At 36.0% G+C, this 27289-nt stretch overlaps 1 protein-coding gene across 1 annotated transcript; it reads left to right on the top strand.

Annotated features, from left to right (window-relative positions):
* The first annotated feature begins 4559 nt into the window (after nt 1-4559).
* Nucleotides 4560-26624, top strand: LOC121431796 (inorganic pyrophosphatase-like). The gene is made up of 13 exons (XM_041629500.1): nt 4560-4878; nt 9666-9727; nt 11492-11548; nt 15919-16038; nt 17008-17094; nt 18462-18525; nt 19797-19859; nt 20250-20290; nt 21177-21263; nt 22154-22239; nt 23799-23868; nt 25186-25225; nt 26273-26624. Exons 1-13 carry the CDS (start codon nt 4680-4682, stop codon nt 26308-26310), a joined length of 1014 nt encoding a protein of 337 aa, XP_041485434.1. The 5' UTR covers nt 4560-4679; the 3' UTR covers nt 26311-26624.
* Nucleotides 26625-27289: the final 665 nt, after the last annotated feature.

The raw sequence follows: 27289 nt of genomic DNA, 5'->3' as shown, positions 1-27289 counted from the left end.
ATTGTTTTTATATTCTGATCTGAAACTTGATCATTTTAGCACGTTGTGAATTAGATCAAGCTGTGTATCTCAATAAACATGCGTGCGCGTGTTTTAGAGTTAGACAGAATCTGGGCATTCTGAATACATTTCATTTTTTCATGAAAATCAATAATGCAATCGTGAAGCGCAAGCTGAAAATAATTGATATTCCGATATCAAAAGGATCAATTTAAGTACTAAAGTAATGTGTAGGGAAATTGTGAAGATGATGTGGAAAGCACTTAACAAATGATGAGAGCGCGAAGCGGGAGCTGATTTTTTATTATCATTTTGACCTAGGATCAAGGGCGCCGGAAGCGGCGGGGGCAGGGGGCACTTGCCCTCCCCCCCCAAATAAAATTTTGGGGGGCAAAATCTCGTTTTTACCCCCCCCCCATGTGCCCCCCTAAAAGTAGAAATATGATAAATTATTTAAGGACAAAAGCACTTTTCTGCCTTAAAATTGTCATTTCCATTGTCAAAAATGAAAAAAAATTTGCTCATGACGTGGCAATTACATATAAGCCTCGCGTCTTTTGACGAACATGTCCCTCTGTGAAACATACCTTTGATAAGTCCCTTTTCCATCTTATCACAGTGTGATAACGTTTGACATTTTAATGAATACATTTCAGACTAAAACCGAATGGCAAATTGAAAGTGGTTCACCAATGCATGCTGGCTGTGTCGGCTAACAAACGCGCGGTCGCCCAGAAACGCTCAGACCGGACCAGATATCACTAACGCGCGTGAACGCTAGTTACTCGAGCAACATATGGAATCTATATGTCGTAGCTGTCATGCCATAACATCCCAAGGTCGTCATATATTACTCTGGGACCTACTCTCAATCTTCCGATTTCTCGCCTATCAATTTTAGTTCTTCCGAAGAAGTAAAATTGATAGGCAATTTGGAAGATTGAGAGTAGGTCCTAGACGTGAATGCCAGAAGTGGCAAAGTCCACTTTGTATTTTATGCGACAAAAGTGAACAAAAAGAGAAATGATAACGTTCGGAAGCTTCGACAATATTTTGCAGGGAATACTTCCAAATATTTTAGAGGAGCTTTTCGTTAGATGGGTAGATTTCTTTCTTAACGTCTATTAAGTGGGTATATTTTATACATGAGCCATGTCGCTCTCATTAGTGAATACACAAAGAGAAATTTCCACGATATCGAATTACGACCGTTTACAAAGGCTTACGACTATTCACAATCGGCAGCAACTGCTCGCGGAAAAGGATTCGCAAAGAAATTTTGCAACAGTAAAAACTGTTTGTTTTTTTCCTCAACCATTTACGAATCCTTTGCAACTTCAACATTTGCGTCATAGCTGGCAATACATTCTCAAAACCTCTCGTGCATCTGGGTGGGGGGGGCGGGTTCTCCAGTGTGTATCGCTCCAGCGGGTAATTTGTTTTTTATTTTTTTTGCTAACAAAAATCCTTAGACATGGGTCTTGCTTTTGCAAAAATCATTAACCATGGGTCCTATTTTAAACTGAATAATCCTTTGACATGGGTCCGTTTCTGACAACCCCCCCCCCCCTCAAATACTTATAAGAATCCACAGGTAAAGCCCCTGAAATGTCTATGTTAGTCCAGGTCGAGAGTACGAGTAGGCGGGACCCCGGGACGAGTAGATTCTACCTTAGTATTTCCACATCTTAGTACGATATCAATGGGCACCGGGGTGCATATATTAATCTGGAAAATGTGTCTTTATTCTAAAGAGAATTTTTAGGCATGGGTCTGCATTTTTAGAAATATCCTTAGACATGGGTACCTGTTCACAGTCAAATGACCCTTAGAAATGGGTAAGGGTTTCAAACCCCGAGCCATATAACTACCCCCCCCCCCCTCCCTCCGTGGGGGAGGGCGCTCGTATCAGTTAGATACCTATCCTTTACATGTTTATAGGCATGGTCACACCGCCCGAGCGTTGTTGGAGCAGTCGTGGAGCGGAAGGGAAAGAGTGCATGCCGAATTTCGCTCACAAAATTGGGGAAAAAATCGAAAACATAAATCGAAAAAAAAAATCGAAAGTGGTGAACGGTAGCGAGCGGTGATGATTTTTTTCCCTCCGCTCCACGACCGCTCCAACAACGCTCGGGCGGTGTGACCATGCCTTTAAATGGCAAGTTTTCAGGTTAAAAAAATCCAAAATGTTCAGCTTTTCTGAAGAATTAGTTTTTCTTTAGAAACATTTTTTCAATTAAAGGGGAAGTTCACCCTGAAAAAAAGTTTATTGTAAAAATAGCAGAAAAAATAATAAAAAATATTGCCGAAGGTTTGAGAAGATTTCATCAAATAATTAAAAAGTTATTAGAATTTAAATTATTTGATTTGTGACGTCATATGCGAGCAGCATTCCTACATAGCGAATGGTAAAAAATCAATGAAATGTCATTTTCTCAGAAAATTAAAAATGGTTTTCACTGTAACTTTTGTATGTCATTAGACAAACTATTTCACACCCGATCATGAAAAGAAAACAAAATTAAGTTATCAGGAACCATACAAAATTTGAAATTCATACATTTTACATTACATAACACATGGGGCATCTGCTCGTTTATGACGTCACAAATCCTAAATTTTGAACTCTAATAACTTTCTTACTCTTTAGCGGATTTTCCTCAAACCTTCACCATTATTTTTTATTATTTTTTCTGCTATTTTTACATCAAAGTTTTCTTCGGGGTGAACTTCCCCTTTAAACGAAATAATGAAAACTTGGTATGCGGTCTGAAATAATTTATGTTTGTATAATTTTTCAAAACCGGATATTCTAAGCTTCTTGAGAAAGATATATCTGATTTAACACTCGAAATACGTATGTGGAAATGGTGGATTTTTATTTCATTTATTTTCCAAGTTCTCCCTCCACTTATTTCATCTTCTTGTCTTCCTCTCCTTTCCATTTCCCTCTCCTTTTATCTTGTTTTTCTGTTTTTTCCCCCTCTCCTCTCCTTTCTATCTTTTTTTTAATACTCCCCCTCTTCATATTTTCATTCGGTATTGCGCCCTTCAATGTGTCGCCCGGGGCACGCGACCCTGCTCCTTAAAAAAAAATCCTTCGAACGCTACTGTCTTCTACCCCCCCCCCCCCTAGAAAAGGCATGGCTACAAAAAACACTGTCATTACTACTCTTGATTGACACAGGCCAGATCAAATTTCACTTTTTAGAAAGTCTAATTCTTTTGGGGGTGTATTTAAGTGCTTGCTTGCATTTTTGTCATTTTTTTTATCAAGTGGTAGGCCTACTCTCGGGATGAAAATAATGTGATTTCAACAAAATTAAATGAAAAATGGACAATGAATAACAAAGTTATGACATTTTAAGTAATTTGAAAATTTATGTGAATCAATAAATTTATGCATGTCTTCACGAATATTCAATGAGCGCTCTGATAAGTTCCCACTTGTTCTCTTGTAACATAAGATTTTAATTGCTTCGAATTATAAGAAAAGAAATGGATTGGCAATTGATTTAATGCATTATAGATATTGATTGCTGCAACTTATTTTATCATAATTTATAAGGATGGCATATCATGATAAACACACACACACCCTCACACCCACTCACACCCCAGATAGATAGATAGATAGATAGATAGATAGATAGATAGATAGATAGAGATAGATAGATAGATAGATAGAAAGATAGAAAGAAAGATAGATAGATAGATAACTGGTTTATTGATTAAACATCATTGAGGCATAGCCGAATTGCGACAAGTTTACTTAGGCATGATAGCATTTATACAAACATATAATAATACGAAAGGAAACATAATCAAATATCGTTTCGGTATTGTCTGTTCACATGCACTCAGTGTCATAAAAAGGAAATGCATTTTAATTGTTATAGGGTCTACTGCAATCGAAAAGTATATACAAACTTTTTACAAATTAAAATAAAATATTGTACCATATGAAATCACAGAAGTGGAAAGCACTGCATAAAGAATGAATTACACATGTATGGTCAATCATGATGATGAGTACTTATAAGGGTCCATTTTGAAAGTCCATTTATGAGCATGCTCAGTACTCGATCGATCGGATACCCCTGTTCAAAACTCGCATCGGCTCCTAGCAACTGATTTGAAGGAAAAATATGGTATTTCTCTTTGTATTTTTTGCGGGATGGTGATCATTTATTGGCATGATGCCACGTGTATCAATATCACTGAAAATAATCATATCCAGCTGGGGGCCGCGGACGCAGGGGGGGGGCGGGGCCCCACTTTTCCCCAAAACCGTATACAAAACGGAAAAAATAACCATATGATTGTGATTTTTTTATGGTCAGCCCCCCCCCCCTTTAAAAAACCGTTCCGTGGCCCCTGACATCATCGCAGTAGGGGGCGTGTCCCCATGATTTTTTTTTGTTATGAGCGATGGCAAGCAGATATATCGATTGAAGAAAAAAAAACACCGGTAGTACTTCTTATGAACGCAACGTTAGCCTTTGGACTTTGAACTTGGATCGCAAATCTGTACATGCTGCCAACGGATACATGTGGAAGAACTGCACAGTTGTACTTTGAACAGAAATATAATTATCACAATTAAGATTGTCAATCATCGTTTTTATCTGCAAGGATACCATTAATTAATATCAGCGCATGCGTGTAAATCTGTCCACATGTTGACCCCGATCTTCCGTCGTGTCCTCTCGGCTGCTTTTTCCCAGAGAACTTATTCCAAGATCTCTGTTACTCGCCATTATCGACCTGGAATTGGTTTGTCAAAACTTCAGTTCAGTGACTGTCGAATTTTAGCGATGGCTTATTCAGTTGAACCCAGAGGTGCACCCAATTCGCTCGACTACCGTCTGTTCTTCAGTAAGTACCGTGCCGGTACCTAACCCAGGCCCAGGGAGCTCCGGCTTCGCGGGCCGGAGCCTGGAGCTCCCTGGTCGTGGTCCTGGTGGGTTATATACGTACCCACTCACCACTCATTCAATGAACAAGGTTATAATATAACCTTGTTCTCAGTTATATCTCCATGTGTGGCAAAATAAGGGTGGCAACGTTTGGCTTATTTTCTCTTTTTCTTTGGGGCAAATGCTTGATTTTTTTACACTGACAGTTTCCATTGGCATTAGACCTGTTAATTCATACTGCTTGGCTCTCATTTAAATTTGATTCTTTATATCATTTTTTCTTAATTAAAAAATAGAGATCAAAAAATGAAAATTTTCTTGCCATATTACTTTCCACCAAGGCCAAGTAAAAAAAGATAGTAGTTGATCGTCCGGGTTTTTTGAGAGCGGTGATGAGGGAGGTCCTTGCTATTTGCTATCTTACTATTTTTTTTAAGAACACGGAGGCATTTTCTCGGTCTGAATTTTGACATCAGTGATGAGGGAGGTCCTTACTATTTACTATTTTTTTGCTATTTTTTATTCAAATGATTGTCAGGCCATGTCAAGCTCGAATTATGTGATCGATGTATGCTCAATAGTAATAATAAATGATTAGAAATATATATATACATATTATATATGTATAAATATCTACGATTGATTGGAAATCTATGGAAAATAAAATCTATTGATGTATTATTACTGATGTATACTGGTACTGTATTGTTGTCAAACAGAATGTTCATGTCAAGTGAATAATTTAAACATTTTAATTTATGTAAGGGTAAAAAAAAATGCATGGGGGGTCTTTTTTATTGTCATGGAGTCTTGTTCAATTTTCCAGAGCCAATCTCATTTTTAGCTCTGGGTATGGTTTCGCATCGCAGTTTTCGGGTGCTTGTTCGTTTACATAATGTTTAATACTACTGCTCAATTTTTATTCATTTTTAAAATTGATATTGAATATTAAATCCCTCATTGAATATTCGATGCATTGCCTCCTGACATTAGAAAACTCGCCAGAAAATTCAATGCATTTCACAAATTCACATGTCACGCCAGCACAGTCAATCACATCATCCTAGCACACATGCAGTTCTCCCAACAGAGTCACAAGCACACAATCACCGTAACACACATCTAAGTACAGGCGCTATCACTCACCAAAAAAACCCGCTGAAATACAAATTACGTCATTAGAATTGATTTATCTGCGCCATATTTCAAGAGCATGCGACGGATTAGTTCAGATTCAGTAAGCGGGGTCCCCGAAAATGCACTAAAAATGAAGAAATCCGCGATCTTTTCCGAGTTTGCAAACTTTATTTCCTCGCTAATTTATGATGGTATCTTCAAAATCCAATAAAAAAACGAATCAGAATTTTTTTCTTTCTTGCAATTACGGCGATATTGGACTTTGCAATTGTTTTTGAAGTTGCGAGAGAGATCCCACAGTAATCTTGTGAATTTTTTCGTTATTCAGCAGCCATAAAAATAGTTAATAACAAGAAAATTGATGCTGCAATTAAAAAGGGAAGATGGCGAGGACGAGAAACAACACAATTTTTTTTTTTTTTTTTTTTTTTTTTTTTTAGAAAATAGTAAATAGCAAAAATTTTCATGCGGCGGCCAAAAGTGATGCGCGCGAGGACGATCAACTACTTTCTTATTTTACTTGGCCCAATAGAGGGCATACACAAAAATATGCCCAAAATTCAAGTTTTTGAGCGCTCTGGTGAATACAAAAATTATTCCCACATTACTAATGATAAATAAATTAAAACTGTATGAAAATTAGTAATTTGGGTCACAAAAGTGATATTTTTTAGAGTGTGTGCTTTATACAGCATTGGCATACCATAGTCCTACCTGTAGATTCTCCACAGGCCAGATGGTAGCAGTGAACAAGTGCCACTCACACTGTTTCACACATGCACTGCAACCATCTAACCGCCCTGCCTGTGTGAGACTACAGGCAGAGCACACACTTAAAAAAATTATTAAATATCATTTTTGTGACAAAAATTCCTAATTTCCATATAGTTGCAATTTATTTTTCATTAGTAACTTAGGCTAGCTTGGGAATAGTTTTTGTATTCACCAGATGTCCAGGGGCCCGTTTCTCAACACCTGGACAAGTTAGTCATATCTTTATCCACCAACCACGAAGTTAGTTCCAATCTTACTAAACCCGTTTCTCGAAAGGCTTCCTAACTAAAATACCTTGATATCGAATATTATCGGTAAAAGGAGCAGACGAGACGTAGCCTTAGTCACAAAATAGCATAATTTTCAAAAAGAAAAATTATAACAAAATTGCAAATATTGTGATGAATTGGGAATTTCATCTTTTAAGAATAAAAGCACAGGTATATTATGCACCATACATACTTAGACCATGAAGACTTGAGCATTCAATTGCTGAGAAAATGGAATTATGAATAATTGATCTCGTGACTAAAAAATCACATGTGGACGTTGAGATGGGTACCCCCGGGATATCCAATTTTAATAGTTTACGAAAGTAAAACCATAATGGTTTTCGTTGTAAAATGATGATAATTATACGGTATTTTACGATTCCAAACATCATCAGAATATAGTTTAACAATTTTCTTTTAAATCTTAGATACTGAAACTTACTATTTGACAAATTCTATGCATAGATTAGAGATAGAATTTATCAAAATGTTAGTAGGGGTCTGAAAACGACAAATACGAGACCATTTATGGATGGCCTGACGTGGTAGAATCTTTATCAAATAAATTATTTTACTATTTCAAAGTGAATGGTTTTGTGGAGTATATTACCAACAGTTTTCATAGTTTCATTGTATGACAATTATCATTGCATGCATTAACCAACTTGTTTTTGTGATGTAATTTCAACCTCTATGATTGATTACGTAAGATTATAATTGCAAAATTTCTAGGCACTTTTGCATGTCATAGTCTACCCACGTGATGCCATATCTCATTAAGAAAGAAGTTATGACAGGTTCGGAGGTGTCATAAATATTTAGTGAGGTTGTTGTACCCGATCTTGGTAAAGAGGGCTTCGTGAAACGGTTAGCGGACAAGTAGCTCACTATCTCCGATTTAGTCAAGAAGTTAGACTTATGACTGTGTTGAGAAACGGGCCCCAGAGCGCTAAAAAAACCTTGAATTTTGGGCATATTTTTGTGTACTATTGGTGGAAAGTAATAAATATGGCAAGAAAATTTTCATTTTTCAATCTCTATTTTTAATTAAGAAAAAATAATTTAAAGTTCAGATATACTTAAGAGCCAAATTATACGATAAAAAGCTGTAGTGGAAACTGACAGTTTAAAAAAAAAATCAAGCATTTGTCACAACCAAAATGAGAAAATAAGCCAAACTTATTTTGCCACACATAGACTCCTGGAGATGTAACTGAGAACAAATAACCTTGTTCATTAAATGAGTGGGTTAGCTATACTTACCTCGCACAACGCATGTGATTTGAAGAGGAACTTGACGTTTTCATTCATCACATGAATGTGAGGGAATGAAACACGGCAAAACCTACATTAATTCACTAAACTACTTTCAATCTATTGATTTTCAAATATAGACCCTATTCGAAATTACGAAATGATTTTTTAACGCTTACCTCCAAATCTCAGCCAGGAATCTCTGAAGATTCAATACTGCAGTGATCATCATGCAAACATCAATCCAAATATGAATTTTTCCTATCTAATATAACAGTCTCCATTCAAGTCGTCGGCGCATAATAACTTTTTACTTGACGGTACAATCAAAATTTGGTTCATTTCAAAATTTGAACAAAATGTTTTCTGTTAAAGTATAAAACATTAACATTTCTTCGCTTATTTAAATCCGAAATATGTTGCCTTAAAGGTAAATGCTAGTTTTGGTAACGATATCAAAATGAGTTCATACAGAATCCAATGAAATGACCACTAAAGTGTCTGTTTGTATAAATAAAACGCATGTGCCAAAGGATTCTGGAACAAATTGTGTAATTGCTGAGAAATCAGCAAATAAGCATGGGATTCGGGTAGGGCGTCAGGCCCGACGCCCTAAGCAATAATTATACATTGTCCCACATGCGCTTATCTGTGTTGGGGATTTTCGGTGTGAACATTTTTCAGCGTAGATTTCAAGATTTCTCAAAGTCCAGTTAATGTAACTGTACCAGATCTAGATCCTCGATGATATACTGGCAATTAAGCCTTGTTTTACAGACATTCTCATGAAATCAGTGTTAACTGCAACTACTGGAATTTCTCTTTGAATAGTATGGAAAAATCACAATGACATAAAATGAAAAGGCTACAAAAATGGGAAAATTTAGGTATAATTACATTTTAACTACAAATAATGGTTTAAAAGTACTAATTATAGGAAAAACAAATTCTCTGCCCCTCAAAAAAACATATGATTATGAATAGACACTAAAACCAGAGACATTGACCACTAAATAAGGAAGTGGCCAAAACTGATTTTGGGGGGTTTTGGCAGCCATTTTGGATTTTGGACTGGCACACTTTTTTCGGACCCAAGACAAAAAATATTCTCATTTCATGTTGAGATACATAACAAGGAATAAAAAAACCTGATGTCATATTGAAATTACAAATAAAAGTATTTTTGACCCATGTATAGCCCACTCCTATAAAAGTATCAATCATAAATGTGGACTCTTATTTCCACCCTCTACACTTCAGTCTAGATACCTATTGAGATCTTGGGTTTTCATTTTGTCTGTATTTTCAGGGAACAGCGATGGTCAAGTGATTTCGCCATTCCATGACATTCCACTATATGCTGATAAAGATGTAAGATAATTCATTTTTTTTCTCTCATTTTTTAAAATTTGTATGATGACCTTTTTTTGTGTTCTTTGTTTAAATCATCATAAATTTATATATTTTTTGTGGTTCTCTTTCTTGCATCATGCCCATCTATTTCCCCACAATTTTTTGTAAAAAAAAATATTGATTCTGTGATATTTACAATAATTGTACTCTTGGAATTCTTCATATTTAATAAAAAACAGAAGGTTAACATCAATCAAACTTGCTGTTACAATGAAAAAAAATGTGTCTTCACAATTGTTTTAATATAAGCCTTACTATGTGTATAACTATCTTATAAGGTTGGATGGGCAATTGTAGTCAATATAGCTTTTGCTGAATATTTGCTTAATGGAATTCTAGTGAGTTCTTAGTTCTCCGATATGTTCAAGATTAAAGGACAAGTCCACCCCCAACAAAAAGTTGATTTGAATAAAAAGAGAAAAATCCAACAAGCATAACGCTGACAATTTCATCAAAATCGGATGTAAAATAAGAAAGTTACGACATTTTAAGATTTTGCTTAATTTCACAAACAGTAATATGCACATGTATCCTGGTATGTTTGCAAATGAGGGGACTGATGACATCATTCACTCACTATTTCTTTTGTATTTTTTTATATGAAATATGAATTATTCAAATTTTCCTCTCATTGTCATGTGAAAGACAGATTTATTACTCCATGAACATGAAGAATTTCTATGGTTTGAACATTGTATGGTTCAGTCAAGTTAGTCCTTATTGTAAAAGTGGTATCTTAAAATTGAAATATTGTATAATTCAAACACTAAAGAACATAAATAATGAGTGACATCATCGACTTTCATTTTGCATGTCATTGAATTTGTATATAACTATTTTGTGAAAAAATAGCAAAACTTTAAAATGTCACAACTTTCTTATTTCACATTCGATTTTCATGAAATTCTTAACATTTTGCTGGTTGAATTTTTCTCTATTGATTCAAATCAACATTCTTCTGGGATGGACTTGACCTTTGAAATTTATCAGTAGTCATTAAATTTCTAGAGTGCACATATAGGGCAGTAATTACTATTTGTTAAAGCAAAGCTCAAGTATTCATTAACACATAAATTATCAAGATTAATGTTTGTTGGAGTAATCAAATGGTATATTGATGTTATGAATGGTTCAAACATGGAAAGCTCTGCCAAAGATAGTCAAATTTTTATTACTGCTATTCATAAAGATTTATCGATACTCCAAATTTTACAATGTACAAGTACATGTATCACATTTATTAGAATAAGTGGTTTCTTTTTCTAATAATTATGTGGGATATTTAACAGCATGATCAAATCATAGACCTTAAAATTGAACCCTATTCCTCAAATCACAAGGCAAAACAGTAATTGGATCTAAAAGCAATGTCACCCCCAAAAAAAAAAAATCCCCAAGTGATGGAAAACGAAACAGAGCCACTGAATTAATTGTAAGATGCAATTATCTACTCAGAATTTGTTGGTAGACTGAAATTTTATTGACACCATGGATTTCTTTATGGGCATAGTTACAACAGAGGAAAGCATCATGAAAATAACTGATAAGCTGAATCTGGAAAAATAAAATTTGAAAAATATGCATGCCAAAATATTTTCTGAGACATTAAAAACTTAAGCACTAATTATGACGTACAAGTTAAAGTAAGTTTCTTGTTTTATTTATTCAGTATATTAACAAAAGATATCAGTGATTCCCTATTCTTCTAATTGTAATTTACAGAAGCAGATATTGAACATGGTTGTTGAGGTACCACGATGGACCAATGCCAAGATGGAGGTAAGTTGGAACAAATCTGATTAAGTCACACCTTGGCTCCGTAACACAAAGCTTAGCGATGAAAAGCAAGTATGAGAGAACACTTCTGATTGGTTCCTGGTCAGTATTTTGCATCAAATGCGTGTGTAATGTTGATCTTGATTGGTCGGTTAATATAGCAATTGATAGCTAATCTTTGTGTTACGGAGCCCTGATCAATGTCTTTAATACAAAGAGTTGTGATTGATCCGATCCACCTCAAATTGTACGTAAATCCATCAGCGTCATATTTTTTTCTGTAGGAAATTTGCACAGTGTCCTTTAAATAAAGATGGTCACATTGAATTATATAGCTAGAAGATATTTTGATTAAACATGCATTGTTGATGTTGATTTTGCTGGAATTCCTAGTCGTGGTTGATTGGATCAATCACAACTCTTTGTAAGGTGGTGCCCAGGTATTATTCATCCTTTTAGATTTCCAAGTATTCTTTATTTTGTGACAATTTCAGGCCCCAAGCTTCTACATTTCCAGGGCAATTTCTCTTTTCTGTGATAGGGCACAGAGTGACTTTGAGGTTTATGGGGGAGCATCCAAGGCCATGGATTTTCACCCCCCTCAAAAAAAATTACAGGATGGGTGATGGGTCATAACAGTGTATGCAAAGATCATGTGTTTACCGGTTTCCAGACAAGCCAACTATTAAAAAAAATGTCCTAATTTTTATGATTTTCATGCCAAATTATGCCATTATGCTTTTGACTTTATATTTTTGCTATTGAAGTAGAAGAGATATGTATGCATTTAATGAACTCATTGTAATAAATTGCGCAGTTGTACAATTTACTTGCCTGACGAGGCAAGCTAGTGCTTCACAAAAGTAATGTACATGTAGCATCCTGGATGAATATACCTGACAACCATCAGTTTTTGTCTCACCTGCGAAGCAGAGTGAGACTATAGGCGCCGCTTTTCCGACGGCGACGGCGGCGGCGGCGGCGGCGTCAACATCAAATCTTAACCTGAGGTTAAGTTTTTGAAATGACATCATAACTTAGAAAGTATATGGACCTAGTTCATGAAACTTGGCCATAAGGTTAATCAAGTATCACTGAACATCCTGCATGAGTTTCGCATCACATGACCAAGGTCAAAGGTCATTTAGGGTCAATGAACTTTGGCCGAATTGGGGATATCTGTTGAATTCCCATCATAACTTTGAAAGTTTATGGATCTGATTCATGAAACTTGAACATAATAGTAATCAAGCATCACTGAATATTTTGTGCAAGTTTCAGGTCTCATGATTAAGGTCAAAGGTCATTTAGGGTCAATGAACTTTGGCCAAATCGGGGGTATCTGTTGAATTACCATCATAACTTTGAAAGTTTATTAGTCTAGTTCATTAAACTTGGACATATGAGTAATCAAATATCACTGAACATCCTGTGCGCGTTTCAGGTCACATGACCAAGGTCAAAGGTCAATGAACTTTGGCCGAAGTGGGTGTATCAGTTGAATTACCATCAAAACTGAAAGTTTATGGATCTGATTCATGAAACTTGTACATAAGAGTAATCAAGTATCACTGAACATCCTGTGCGAGTTTCAGGTCACATGATCAAGGTCAAAGGTCATGTAAGGTCAATGAACTTTGGCCATGTTGGGGTTTTTTGTTGAATAACCATCATATCTCTGTAAGTTTATTGGTCTAGTTCATAAAAAGTGGACATAAGAGTAACCATGTATCACTGAACATCTTGTGCGAGTTAGAGTAGTATTCAAAGTCAGCACTGCTGCTATATTGAACCGCGTGATGCAGGTGAGACGGCCAGAGGCATTCCACTTGTTTACATTGTGCATCTGTTCTAGTTTCCAGGGCACTGAACATGTACATATTCCACTTTGATAGTCAAAATGCACAATATTTTACACAGGCTAGCTTCAATTATCTTTACTATTACGGTATGTCAATGATGAAGAGATTGGTTCAATCACAGAGGTGCTATAGCCCCTCACATCAGTTTGTTTCAGAATCCAAAGTCACAAAATGGCAAAGAAAAACCAATGAGAAGTGTTTAAACAAATTATTGTTCATTATGACTCAGTGGAATTTGTGCAGTGTCCTCGTAAAGTTTTATCAGATTCTTTTGGAACCCAATTTACATACTAGTATCACCTCTTCTAAGAAATTTATAGTACTACATGGCGCGTATGAAATTATGACATCTCAAAATTATGAGCTTTGAGCTGCTCGATTAATACTTTTAAAGGTTAGCAGTCCTGCTTAACACAGAGTTTGCAGGTACACAGACACAAATTAACACGTAAATCAAGAAATGAGTCCTTTACACATTTCAACTGGTGTGGAGAAGTCACGGGTACAAAACTCACATTCAGCTCTTGTAGTCTAAAAATGCAGACCACTTTATACTAGTACACATGTTTAAACAAACCAGGGATGTGTGCTTGCAAACAATTTATCTAATCAGGTATGATGTTCAACATGATTTCTCAACAAAGGGAACTATTTTGCTTACCAAATTTGATTAGCATATTTGGTCAGAAGATAAATCTCTCAACTATAAGGTTCTTTACAGTCCTATGTAAAAAGATCTGCTACACAATTTGTTAAGCAGTCTTTAAAGGGGAATGAAACCTTTGAAACAAGTAGGCTTCTGTCGAAACAGAAAAATCAAAGAATAAGAACAAAGAAAGTTTGAGAAAAATCAGACAAATAATCAGAAAGTTATGAGCATTTGAATATTGCAATCACTAATGCTATGGAGATCTTCCCATTGGCAATTCGACAAGGATGTGTGATGTCACATGTGAACAACTTTTCCTTTGATAGACTATAAAATACCAAAAAATGTCTCTCTGCTTTTTCTTTATGGTGATACAAACTCTTTATCCATGATGTATTCTTTGAAAATCTGTATTACATGCCCTCCTATAGAAAGAACACATGATCTACCGATAGATGTGATTAAAGAGGCAGTTTCAGTGAAATATATGAGGAGAGTTGTTCACAAGTGACATCACTTATATTTTTGGCATAGCCAATGTGAGGATCTCCATAGCATTACTGATTGCAATATTCAAAATTTCAAATGCTCATAACTTTCTCATTATTTGTCCAATTTTTCTCAAACTTTCTTTGTTCTTATTCTTTGATTTTTCTGTTTCGACACAAGCCGACTTGTTCCAAAGGTTTCATTCCTATTTAAGAAAATGTGAAGCACATGGCGATGCGCTACATGTACCCTTTCTTGATAAGTTCAGTTTATGGATCCCACCCACACCTTTTCCTACCTGCACAATTCCTGGACATGAGATTTGTGCTGGCTTTCAGTGGGATACGTGGATACATCATATCAAATTTCATTATTTTCAGCATGACTATGTGATTCTCCTTGCAGTGAATTTTTTTCTACATCCAAACATGAATTAACTGATTTATAGAGCTTGAATTTAAATTCCACTCTCCACTCAGATTCATGTCATTTTTTTAATGTTGCCAGCTTTGTTTTTGTTACTCCTTTCAAATTATTTTAAAAAAAGGTCATCACATGTCATCATTGACAATCATCATGACAACAATATTTTTTACATCATCGTCATAATGGTTGTCATTGCAACCATTAATTTTATCATTTCTATCATGGTCTAGTGGGCCTGACTCTCGCCTTTCAAACAGAGGGTCGTGGGTTAGAATCCTAGCCATAGCATGTTTTCCTTCAGCAAGAAATTCATCCACACTGTGCTGCACTCGACCCAGGTGAGATAAATGGGTATCGGCAAGAAGAAATTCCTCAAAAAGCTGTGCGCACCAGAAACGGTAGACTAGCTTAGCCGGGGTAATATAGGAGCGCCTTGAGCACATAGCAAGGTGGATGCGTGCGCTATACAAATCCTATTTATTATAAGCATCATTCATATCTTTAATACCTACCTTAAGTTTTGTTTGTGTTCACTATTATTAATATTATTCATTTTATGAACTTACAACCATTATCTTCACCATCATTATCGCCATCATATTTCCTTTTCCTCCTTCTCCATCACAACCACCATATTGTTAATATATTGATGCAGTGGCGTACCTAGGATTTTCCAAGGGGGGGGGGGCAAATTTTTTGGAGGAGATTTCGTCCTCAGAAAAGTTTGACAAGCAAAAAGAAGAAGGTCTTCAACACCAAAAATTAAACGAAGCAGGTATTTAGGTTCAAAAGAGGGGGCACACATATGTTTTCATTGCATTTTACATTACAAATGGATCAGTTGTGACTTGTCAGGGGGGAGCAGTCTCCCCCCCCCCCTTTGGTACGCTAGTGTATCGATTGATCTCAATATTAACATCATACTTATTATTTTTTTTTACATTAAGATCGACACTTCAGCTCCCATGAACCCCATCAAGCAGGACGTCAAGAAGGGCAAGTTACGATATGTCAGGAACTGCTTCCCTCACCACGGTTACATCTGGAACTATGGCGCCTTCCCTCAAGTAACAAACACCTTTAGCTCATTCTGAACAATTTTAGAGAGTCAAAAGGGGCCTAAGCTTTCGATCCTAGCAGAATCTTCGTCGGAGGCAAAATGACGAACATATAAAGTGGGACAACCATAATATAGACCGCAGACATGCAACAGCAGGAACAATTTTATCAGTTTTTGTTAAAAACATGAAAAACTAATATTTCATTTGTTTTTATATTTTTGTGTTATTTTCAGATTTGATGAAATATTTGTGCAATCTTAATACTTCCCTCCTTATAACACATGATACATTTATTTGAATTATTAAATAAATGAATGATTTGAAATGACATACCATACTGGCCAACATTTTCTTGTATAAATCATTCCTTTTTTTATGAAATCCTCGTATTCACAGGATTTATTTTTTTCACTGTGGCAATGATCTTAAAGAATTGAACACAAAATCACTTAAAACACTTCACCTCTACGAGGTCTTCATACACTTTGATGGAACTAAATTCATGAGAAGTGCTGAGGAAACAAACTATGGTTTGGTTATGATGGCTTGTGGATACAGAGACCAAATTCCATGACCTTTTCTCCCCAAAGGTAGGGGGACCAGGGGCTAAAAATATTTGACAAGCAAAAAAAAATAGAAAGGTTATCACCCCAAATGTAAGGTTATTTCAACCCAAATAAATGTGACAAGCAAAAAAAAACAAGGGTTATCACCCAAAAAAGTAAGATCATCTTGTCCAAAATACATGTTTTATTTTGATTGTGAATGATGTATTTCTTTCCATCATAGAATACCAAAAATAGTAGGGGGATATTTGATATTGTGTCCCCCTAATATTTCGGGTAGGGGGACGCATCCCCCCTTGGATATCCACCCTTATTGACCTTTTATGATCCCCCTTGAGCTCTCATGACCTTTCTTTACCTCATGACCTATCTTGACCCCGTTTGACCTTTCCCCTCTTTTTATTTCCAGACATGGGAGGATCCTAATCATGAAGATGCTAGTACAAATTGCAAAGGAGACAACGATCCTCTGGATGTCTGTGAAATCGGGAGGAAGGTAAGAATCAATATCTTTCTGTACTGCCACTTTTCATTGAATAGTGAATATTGTACAATGCCTACTGAGCTTGTTGTACGCGAGCAAATGAGTGGCTGAATATCAAACATTCGTACCGTTGCACACAAGACGTACCATCCAAAATGTACCGTTGCACGGCTTTATGGGGTGACGTCACAATACGACTTAATTCATTGCGCTCAGTAAAATGAAGGTGTAATACGCGTATAAGCCTGCTGGCTAAATGCGCAATGCAGCCAAGCTCAGTTTCATTTTTTTTTGCTCCCTTTTCATAGATTACTGCAGAGAAAACTTTTTTTTTTATATTTTCGCTAAATTCTGAGGCGTTGTACAACACAAATAGCGAATATTCTTATTCGTGCAATGTGCCAGATTTCGCATTCGGTGAAAGAAAGAGACGCTCTATTCAACTTGGCTAACACCTCGTTGAATAGAGCGTCTTTATTTCACCTCGTGCAAAATCTTGCACCATTGCACTCATGCCTATTCGCTATTTGTATACCATAAGTAGCGGCCTACATGTATTACCACAATTTTTCCTTGGTAAGGAAGACACGAGTCTGGGGGTGCCGTATATCCATGATGATAGGTCTGAGCCAGACTCGGCCTGAAAATGAATCAAGACCAAATCCCCTTGAACTGAATGAAGGTAAAAGGTTACTCACCGAGAAAAATGGTTTTACATGTAGTTTATATAGCTTGCATGATTTTTATGTCTGTTTACATGACCAGACTCAAGAAACTATTAATCATATCGGCTCATCTTTGCCTCTGTTCGGACCGTTACTCTACCAGTTTACATAATGTCGGGTGGCTGGACTTATAGGTCTCGGTCACATTTGCTCTACGGCGAGTCAAAAACAGCCGTTTTATTCATTTTTATTCAAACCACCTATATTTAGCTGGTACAAAAAATGTTCGAACGGCTGTTTTCGACTCATCGTAGAACAAATGTGACCAAAGTATACGCCACATGAGCCAATGTGAGTTAGAGCCGTGGGTAATGGGAAGCGACTATGACTAAATCAGGGAATGTCCAGTTAAGTTTGATTGACAAATGCACCTACCTTCATGAAAGTTAAATCGACTTTGTGTATTGTGTGACTTTATTCTTCGGACAATAATTCAATGTTGCAAAGTTCAAACAGACAGAAAACATAATGCCTTTCTCACCTCCCCCACCCCAGTAAAATCATGGTCTGAAATAGCCTAGATAATATTGGGTTAAACATTCAAACAATGTGTAATTTTGGGTAACCTCTTTGGCTGCGTAATAAATGCAACCTATATGCTGTTGGATTTGGGCGACTTATTTTTACTTTTCTATTTGTTTCCTTACCTCGCAGGTAGCGAAGAGAGGAAGTGTAATTCAGGTGAAAGTTCTCGGAACGCTTGCTATGATTGATGAAGGTAATTGATGTTTCCTGTTTCTTTCATTTTTGTTATTTCAAGTTTCATTTAAAGATAAATTCCAGTATTGGTAACGATCTCAAAATGACATTTTACAGAATCTAATATAATGACCACCCAAGTGTCCGTTTGTATGAATAAAAAATATGTGCCAAAGGATTTTCGGAAGAAATTGTGTAATTGCTGAGAAATAAGCAAAATAAGCGCGGATTCAGTCACTTCCGTCGGGTCTTTATTCCAGCAATAATAATACACTGTCCCACGTGTGCCTTTCTGTGTTGGTTATCTTCAGCGTGAACATTTTTCAGCGTAGATTTCAAGATTTCACAAAGTTCAGTTTATGTAAATGTACCAGATCAAGATCCTCGATGATATACTGACAATTAAGCCTGGTTTACAGACTTTCTCATGAAATCAGTGTTTACTGCAACTACTGGCATTTCTCTTTAAATGGTCAATTACAAATGCTTCTTCGATGTAAATGGTCAATTACAAATGCGAAAAAAAAATCACTCGCCTTGTTTCAGATTTAATAATAAAACAGTGGCGTTGATGGTTCGGAATAGCTGAGTCTTAAATTTCAAGTTTCGTGTGAAGCCTCTGTTTAGCTTGGTTAATTAATTCCCGAGAATGCAATTGTCATTATTTTGAATCATTACTTAGACATATTTATATGTATTCCATGAAGCAGTTATGATGTGGAGGATCTGAAATGAAAATGCAGGGTGCTACATAACTTCTTAGAAACGCTTGCCCAATCGGGCAAGTAGATATTTTAATAGTTGGAATATACTTGCCCAAAAATCTATTTCACTTGCCCGAAAAAATGCTCGAAAAAAAGTTTTACTTCTTCAAAAGAAAATTTTGTAAAACATTTATCTTTTTCTCTCTTTTGACATGAGCTTATCTACCTTTTTATTGCATTTATTTTTCCAAAGTGATTTTATCTTGCTTGCCATGACCAAAATTATGGTCAATATCATATCATTCCGACCCTAGTTTTGGTCATTCTACTGTGAGAATTTTGCTTTATGTGTGAATTTTGCTTGCCCAATTCGGGCAAGTAGTTTTCGTCTTTACTTCAAAACACTTGCCTGATTCTAACTTTTACTTGCCCCAGGCAAGTGCTTATGTAGCACCCTGTGAAAATGTGATTATAAGATTTGAGGATAGGATGGTTGTTTCAATGTTTTAGTAATTCGTTTTCACCCCCTCCCCCCCCAAAAAAAATAATAATAAATAAATAAATTATCACTATATTTTATTTTTAGGTGAAACTGACTGGAAGATATTTGCAATTGATGTGACTGACCCATTGGCGAACGAGATGAACGGTGAGACAATGTCTTTGGCATTTGCATGCCCGTTTCAACTTACTCTTTTAGGGATTCTATAGATTTTTAAAACATGTTTGATTTAGTGCTTTGGAAAAATAGATCTATACCTATTGCAAAAAACAAACATGCATGCATTTTTGCAAGCATGATTTTACTTGGTTGTGCTTCGAATAGAAGTCGATTCAAGGCATTTGAGAAAAGAAGAAAAAAATCAAATCGGTTGGACAGCTCAATATCACTATTCAACAATGATTTTGATACACACAGATGAGTGTATATTCTTAAGAACTTTGTCGTTGTGTGCACTTCTACTAGAAACCTTTGCTTGTTGAAATTATTTTGATTTATTAGCATTATCTCTTTTTATTGCTTATTTTTTTCTTCCAGACCTTGATGATATTCGTCGGTTGATGCCTGGATTTCTGGAGGTGCGTTAATCATGAAGGGCAAAACGTTTCAGGAAGTTTTTTTTTATTTGAAAGAAATTTGATAGGTTCCAATTTAGCCTATGTGTTGAGTCAAGGAGCAATCGTATCTCAGTCACATTTCTGGCCAAAGACCACTTTTTAATATGACTAGCAGGTTAAAGGAAACCCAAAACCCAAGGAGAGAATCTATCTTATTGGAAAAAGTTAAATAAGAGAAGCGATTCAAAACATGTTTCATCAAAATTGTTATAAAATGAGAGAGTTATGAAAGTTTGAAAAGTCTTGTTTTTCTATGGTGATCCTCAAATTGGCAAACATGCTTCAAAATGGCTGATTTTGGGTATACTCTCCATTTGTTTTGTACACAATATTTTTCGATTTCCTCCATTATCTTTCAAAGCACCTAAAACTAGAAACTTGAGTAATCTTGGAGTTTAGTATAAATAGAGTACGATATCAGATAATTTTCATCACTTGATAAAGAGTTGCAGCGGCACTCGAAAGCTCGTGAACTTGTAAGCTAGTGAACACTTTTTGCGAAAGTGATCATGAATTTTCTAGAAAGCCAGTGAACACTTTTTGCGAGAGTGATCATGAATTTCCTTGTTGACCATAGTAGATTGTAGATAGTAGATAGACAAATGAATACCCTCTAGCGATTATTTCAATCCGCAATAATGAACCTATTATTTAGTATTATTGAGTAATCTTGGCAAATCAATCTAATCTCATCCCACTCTTCTAGACTGATGTAATTAGTTAAAGATCTACAAGGTTCTAGATGTCTTGTTGGCTCATCACTTGCCTTTAATGGATTACATTAATAGATTTATAGAAATTTGAGTATTGTAGTAAATTTATCTCCTCTTGTTTTCTATTGTTTTAGGCTAGTGTGAACTGGTTCAAGATCTACAAGGTCCCAGACGGAAAGCCCCTCAACAAATTTGCTTTCAACGATGAGCCAAAGAATAGGGTGAGAAATCTAAGGTGTCTTTCATGGGGGACATAAAATGGATATTTTCGTTCATTGGGGGTCCATTTTCCAACATTTATTCTGTCTGAATTATACTACATAATCATGGGGGATCTCTCAAAAATTGCAAATTCTTTTTTATGACCCCTCCCCCCCAAAAAAAAAAATACAGTGAATTCAAATAGATAAGCATCAATAAATCGTGAATGAAAAGAAGGAAAACTTGCTGAGAAATGAGTCGAAGGGCCTCTTTCTGCTTAATTACTAGTACTAGATATGTCACATATTCTTATGCGTCCATCCTAGATATTATGGTATCACGCTCAGCGTCCGTCCGTCTGTCTGTCCGTCAATTAACTTTTCTTTGTAAATGTGATAACTTCAATTTGGCTTGACCTCGGCTCATATAATTTTGTGTGTATGGTACTAGCATGGATCCCAGGAAGCCTATTGATTTTGATGTCAAAGGTCACAGTGACATGTTTTCATCTTACACTTTTGCAGTCCTTGTGAACACGATAACTTCAATTTAACTTAACCTAGGCTCATATTATTTGGTTTGTGTGATACTAGCAAGGATCCCAGGAAGCCTATTGATTTTGAGGTCAAATGGTCAAAGGTCAAGGTCACACTGACATGTTTTCATCTTACCCTTCTGAAGTCCTTTTCAAAGCGACAACTTCAGTTTAACTTCACCTAGGCTCATAATTTGGTGTGTATGATATCAGCATAGATCTCAGAAATTCTAAAATTCGTTACAGGCACTCGTATTTTGTGCTCTCCTTAGCGACACTCTCGTTGTGTTGATATGTTTTCATGATTTTGCATTTTTTTCGTGAGTTGAGTAATGTGAGTAGCCAAAGATGCATTTATGATCACTATTTTTGCAGGAGTTTGCCATGGGTATCATTCAAGAGACGGCGAAGCAATGGGAAAGTCTCATCAATGGCCAGTCGGATGCTGGCAAATTAAGCTGGTGAGATATTTCTTTTATTTTATTTTTTATAATAGTGATCATGCACATTTATGAGTGTGTTGTGGTGATGCAGTGCATTTAAGGGTATTTCAATAATTAAAGCTTGTGCTTTTGCATAATGTTGTGAATATCTGAAATACCTGCATCATTATTAACATAACAAATTTTAGAATGTGCATAAATTTTCATATAATTGGAGGGCAGAATAATTTTTTTTTTAATGTTCAAATCCCTCCAAATTTTCAAGGCTTGCACAGATGGTGAGGTTGTATCTGCTTTCTAAAAATTCTTTGTACTTGCTTGTACTTGTGATAACTTGGAATCCATTTACTGAACAACTTTGTGCTCTTGTTCTCCATCACGAAATGGCTGGCTATTTGTAAAACCTTTCTCCTATTTTACTTATATCGAAACAAACTTGATGACAGTATGAATGTCCACTGAAAGATCTCTTTTCTGTACATTCCATGCCATTGCTATATCATCTGAAATTGATAGATTATGAATTTGTTAACTTTTTTGTTGTACCTCATGATAATGGGCATTAGTATCGAATCAGCCAAGGTCCGGATTCATATTGTCACTGAGGTGATAAAAGGTCATATCTCAAAATTTGTAAATTTTGATATCGTCCGGTACCGTCACAGCTCAAAAGAAGCTGGATTTTAGGGTTGTGACATAAGGAGCATCCTTTTCTTTTTGTATTTATGTTTTTATTGATAAATCATCAACATACAAATCATTTACATCAAATTTCACTATATAAGTTACATAAACATATGGAGCATCCTTATTTTGAATAGGAGGGGTTCTCAACGGGAATTATAGAAGACTATTTTCAGACAATATTAGATCGCCACCATTGCCCTTTTCCTAAACTATGGCTTTTTTGAGCTACCCTCAATATTTTGAGATAATGTACTGGTTCTGCAGGCACAGACCCTAGGGGATAGTGCAGAAAGGAGAGTCTGAAGTAGTGAGACTAGATTCTCTATTTATAGCCCCTTATTCTGAACTCGGGTTTAACTTAAACTTAGGTTTAAAGTTGTGTAAGTATGGACAGCCAATTGTTACATAAATCACTAACAGTAGAGATATCATGTTTCAGCTCATTTGGCTCTCAAATCATTCATAATTGTCTAGGAAGTATAGAAAGATTATTGTCTTCACCATCGATGAATCAGGAAAGAGCACAGTAATCACAAGAAACTACAACTTAATAAACATATTTGATACTTTTGGCCTCCCATACTTAAACCACAACTTTAAACCTGACTTCAGAATATTGGCCACTATGTCTGGCTCTATTTGACACAGGCAGAGAGTTTGGCATCTTTCTAGACATTGTGTAATTGGTTAAAGTGTCAAATACGAGTCTTTGCTTGCATACAAGTGGCCTGCCAGCAGCAAGATATCAACAAAATGAAATAAGTAAAATTATGGCATATGATTGACTGATAAAATTTGTTACAGAAAATTTTAAAATGAAAGTGATAACCAGTTTTATGCTACCGGATAATTGACCAACTTGCCATTTATCATCTTGATTTTATCTACAGTCAAAATGTTACAGTGGAATCTAGCAAGTACAAGGTGTCTCCCGCAGAAGCACAATCAGCTTTTGACAACGTAAGTCACCGCCTTATACCCCTTTCATATTACATTGCTAAAATTCAGTAAATCTTGTTCAACCACTTTACACTTAATTTAGCGCGCATCGGGCATGTGTATAAAAATTTCCAATGCTGATGCGTGCTTTTGTCACAGTGTGCTATATGGACACCTGTTGCCGTGGTTATCCACACTATTTTATTCATGAGTCCACTCTTCAAACAGTGGACTCATGAATAAAAGTGTATCTAACCATGGTAACTGGCATCAATGTGGCGCAATGTGACAAAAGCACGCATCAGCATTGGATATTTTTTATACACGCGCCCGATACACGCTAAATTGAGCATAATTTATACAGGAAATCTGCATAAACCATGGATTCAACCGTGGGTTTTCAAAACCACCTTTGTGAATTTGGGCCATTATGTTCCAAGTTGTCCATCAGATTATCCGTCTGTTGGTCCTGTTTTATTCTCGTGGTAACTAAAGAACCATTTGACCAATCAATTTCCAACTTGTTTGAAGTATTTATATAGGAGTGACCATCTGATTAGATTTTGAAGTTTGAGGTCAGTCATTCAAACACACTTTATGAGTTGGACGTGTGATAAATTCCTGAGTCCAGTCTTACGAGGTGTTGTGATTGAGACTATTAACCATTCTATGGAAAGCCAACAATGTCAATATCTAAAATGCATGTTCAAGATAAGATTCATACATGCATCGTATTCTGGACAATTCAGTGTTGTGGTCTTTGTTTACAAAAAAACACATACTTCAAATTTCCTGCAGAAAATGTCATGACATTGATAGTTTCCATATAGTTGAGGTTGTTCAGATCAATCGCAACTCTTTGTAAGACGAGGCCCTGATCTAAAAGTCATGAATTTTAATTGTGCTGTTGAGAATCCATCTAGTTCTCATTGAGAGATTTAATTGAAAAGTGGAAAATGAAATAATAATAGCCAATTTTCCCAGAATGGCTCAAAGCGCGTTACAGCATATTATTACCCAGGTCATTTGATTCATTTCAATCCGGCCCAAAAAGTGCACAATATCCACTCCCAGCGGAGCATTCCTTTTATTCATCGCAGCCTCATTATGGCGCTGGCAAATTCAAACATACAATATCTTTCGCATCCTACCGGGTACCCATTTAGCACCTGGGTTGAGAGTGGCAAAGTGTGGATTAACGCCTTGCCAAAGGACGCTAGACCGCGGTGGGATTCGAACACATGACCCTCTTTTTTAAGGCAAGAGGTCAGAACCACTACACCACGGCTCTTCTTATGAAAATAATGTCACTGAAATTTTTCATTGAATTATGAACAGGCGGAACCTGTCGCAGAGGCTTTACCACTGGATCCAGAAGGTAAGCATTCATACATTATTATGTGTCCTTCCATCTCAAAACTGACAATAAGTCACTGGGCAAGGTTTTATGCAAATAGCCAAATAGTATGGTCAAAATTCATCTTGGGTGACTTTGGGGGGTTTTAGGGTGGAGAATCGCATATAATAGTACATGGAGTAAAGGGTTTCTCTGGTATCGAGCTGTTTTGAAGTCTAGTTAAAACCAGTATGCCTGAGGTACTTTGACCTTCACCAGCTCAAGAAGTCAAAGACCTGTATTCTGAAGTCGGGTTTGATTTAAACTTGGGTTTAAAGTTGTGGTTTAAGTATGGGAAGCCAAAAGTATAAAAAATTTTATTAAGTTGTATGTTTCTTATGTTTACTTTGCTCTTTCCGGATTCATCGATTGGGAAAATATAATCTTTTCATACTTCTAGACGATTATGAATGATTTGAGAGCAAAATGAGCTGATATATGATATCTCTACTGTTAGTGATTTATGCAACAATTGGCTATCCATAGTTAAACCACAACTTTAAACCTTAGTTTAATCTAAACCTGTTATCAGAATACGGGCCATAGGGTTTAAGAACCTAACTGAACAATGGCACAATGTTTTGCTTTGGGAAAGCAGTGGCGGAACCAGGGAGGAGGGGGGGGGGTAAAGGGGTCAATGTGCCCCAAACTTTTTAATGCTACAAAGGGTCATGTTCTTGGTTGTCTTGCTATGCTGTGTCATTTTTCCACGTCAGACCACATCATAGAGGTGGCCATTTAATTGAAATTTTAATCATGTAAAAATATGTGATTTAAGTAGGTGATGACACATTTTGGAAAATAGAAAAAAAAATCATGCCTCAGAATTTCTAATGGACATTTGATTCAATGTTGAATCCAGGCTGTTCTGTTGCTGGAACGTAGCCCTATACTAATTTCAATTTACCATATTGGTAAATTTACTTTCAGTTAGCAATGTTTATGGTAATTGGTGTGGCAATTGGTAATGGTGATAATAAATGATAATTAACCGAGGTTTTTTTCTTCCATTTTCTCTCAAAATTCCAGTGAACGACAACAACAATTTTGTGAGCCTAACAGCTTGACTACGTGTCCCTCTTCATCCCAAGAAATGTGCCTCTTCAAACCTCTAATCACATTCTGTGTTGTCTACTAACCTTGGAAGCAAAAGTCTTCTGATATACACCATTAAAGGAATTGATACCACTACATAGCTGCAAGCAACCACCATACCATTCTAATATGGTGTCAGAGATGCCAACAGTTATGGAATATTAATCAGATAAGATTACAATGTGAATAACCAAATGTTTTCTTACGAGACAAGTCATGTTAACAAAAGTTTTTTGCTCAGTCATTCAGTCGGGAAGTAAACACTGAATTTACATTAGAACATATCTCATTAACATTCCGTAAGGGTTGGCAACTCTGTGTGGTGTTGAGAGAATTTGCAAGTCCATTTTAAATCTTGATATCAATCGTAATTTGTTCAATCCATTGTATATTTGCAAGTGATTGCTGGTCACTTTTCTTGCATCTACAGTCATATATTGGTGTGCTTTGGCTGATATTGATCTATCACTTGTAAATTTTGCAAGTGAAATTTGAAAATACTTACAATACTCCCTAAGTACACTTGTATTTGACTGTATTATGGTTATATGCTGAACACACAATCATCTCTATTGGTTTTGTAATGTCATATTTGTTTGGATTCTATTTATTTCATTCCAGAGGTGTATATCTTATAGTATATCATGTCATCTATCCTCTTTTTCTGTGTTTAGATTGGGAATAAAGTTACACCATTGTGGGCCATTCTCGGTCACCTGTGTGACAGAACTTATGACAAATCTTGACTTAAGAAGACTATAATTCTGAATTTTTTAAAAGATCTAGTAATTCGATGGCAACATTAACATGTCTTATAGCCAGCTATGATTTGAAAATATGTTTTGCTGTCTCCAATATGCGAGTTCAAGGTCATAGGTCAAAGAAAGAGGGTCACGTGTGTGACCTCACACAGGAGCATGATTTTTACATTTTAATTTTATTTTGAAATTC

Source organism: Lytechinus variegatus, chromosome 18 (assembly GCF_018143015.1).
Source record: "Lytechinus variegatus isolate NC3 chromosome 18, Lvar_3.0, whole genome shotgun sequence".
Taxonomy (NCBI): domain Eukaryota; kingdom Metazoa; phylum Echinodermata; class Echinoidea; order Temnopleuroida; family Toxopneustidae; genus Lytechinus; species Lytechinus variegatus.
This window is presented reverse-complemented; position numbering and strand designations above follow the sequence as displayed.

Excerpts from the sequence above, each read along its gene's own strand:
- LOC121431796 (XM_041629500.1), top strand. The coding sequence starts at position 4,680 with ATGTTGACCCCGATCTTCCGTCGTGTCCTCTCGGCTGCTTTTTCCCAG. Across the intron at positions 4,879-9,665 it reads CGACTACCGTCTGTTCTTCA|GGAACAGCGATGGTCAAGTG; the intron begins GTAAGTACCGTG and ends CTGTATTTTCAG. Across the intron at positions 18,526-19,796 it reads GCTTGCTATGATTGATGAAG|GTGAAACTGACTGGAAGATA; the intron begins GTAATTGATGTT and ends TTTTATTTTTAG.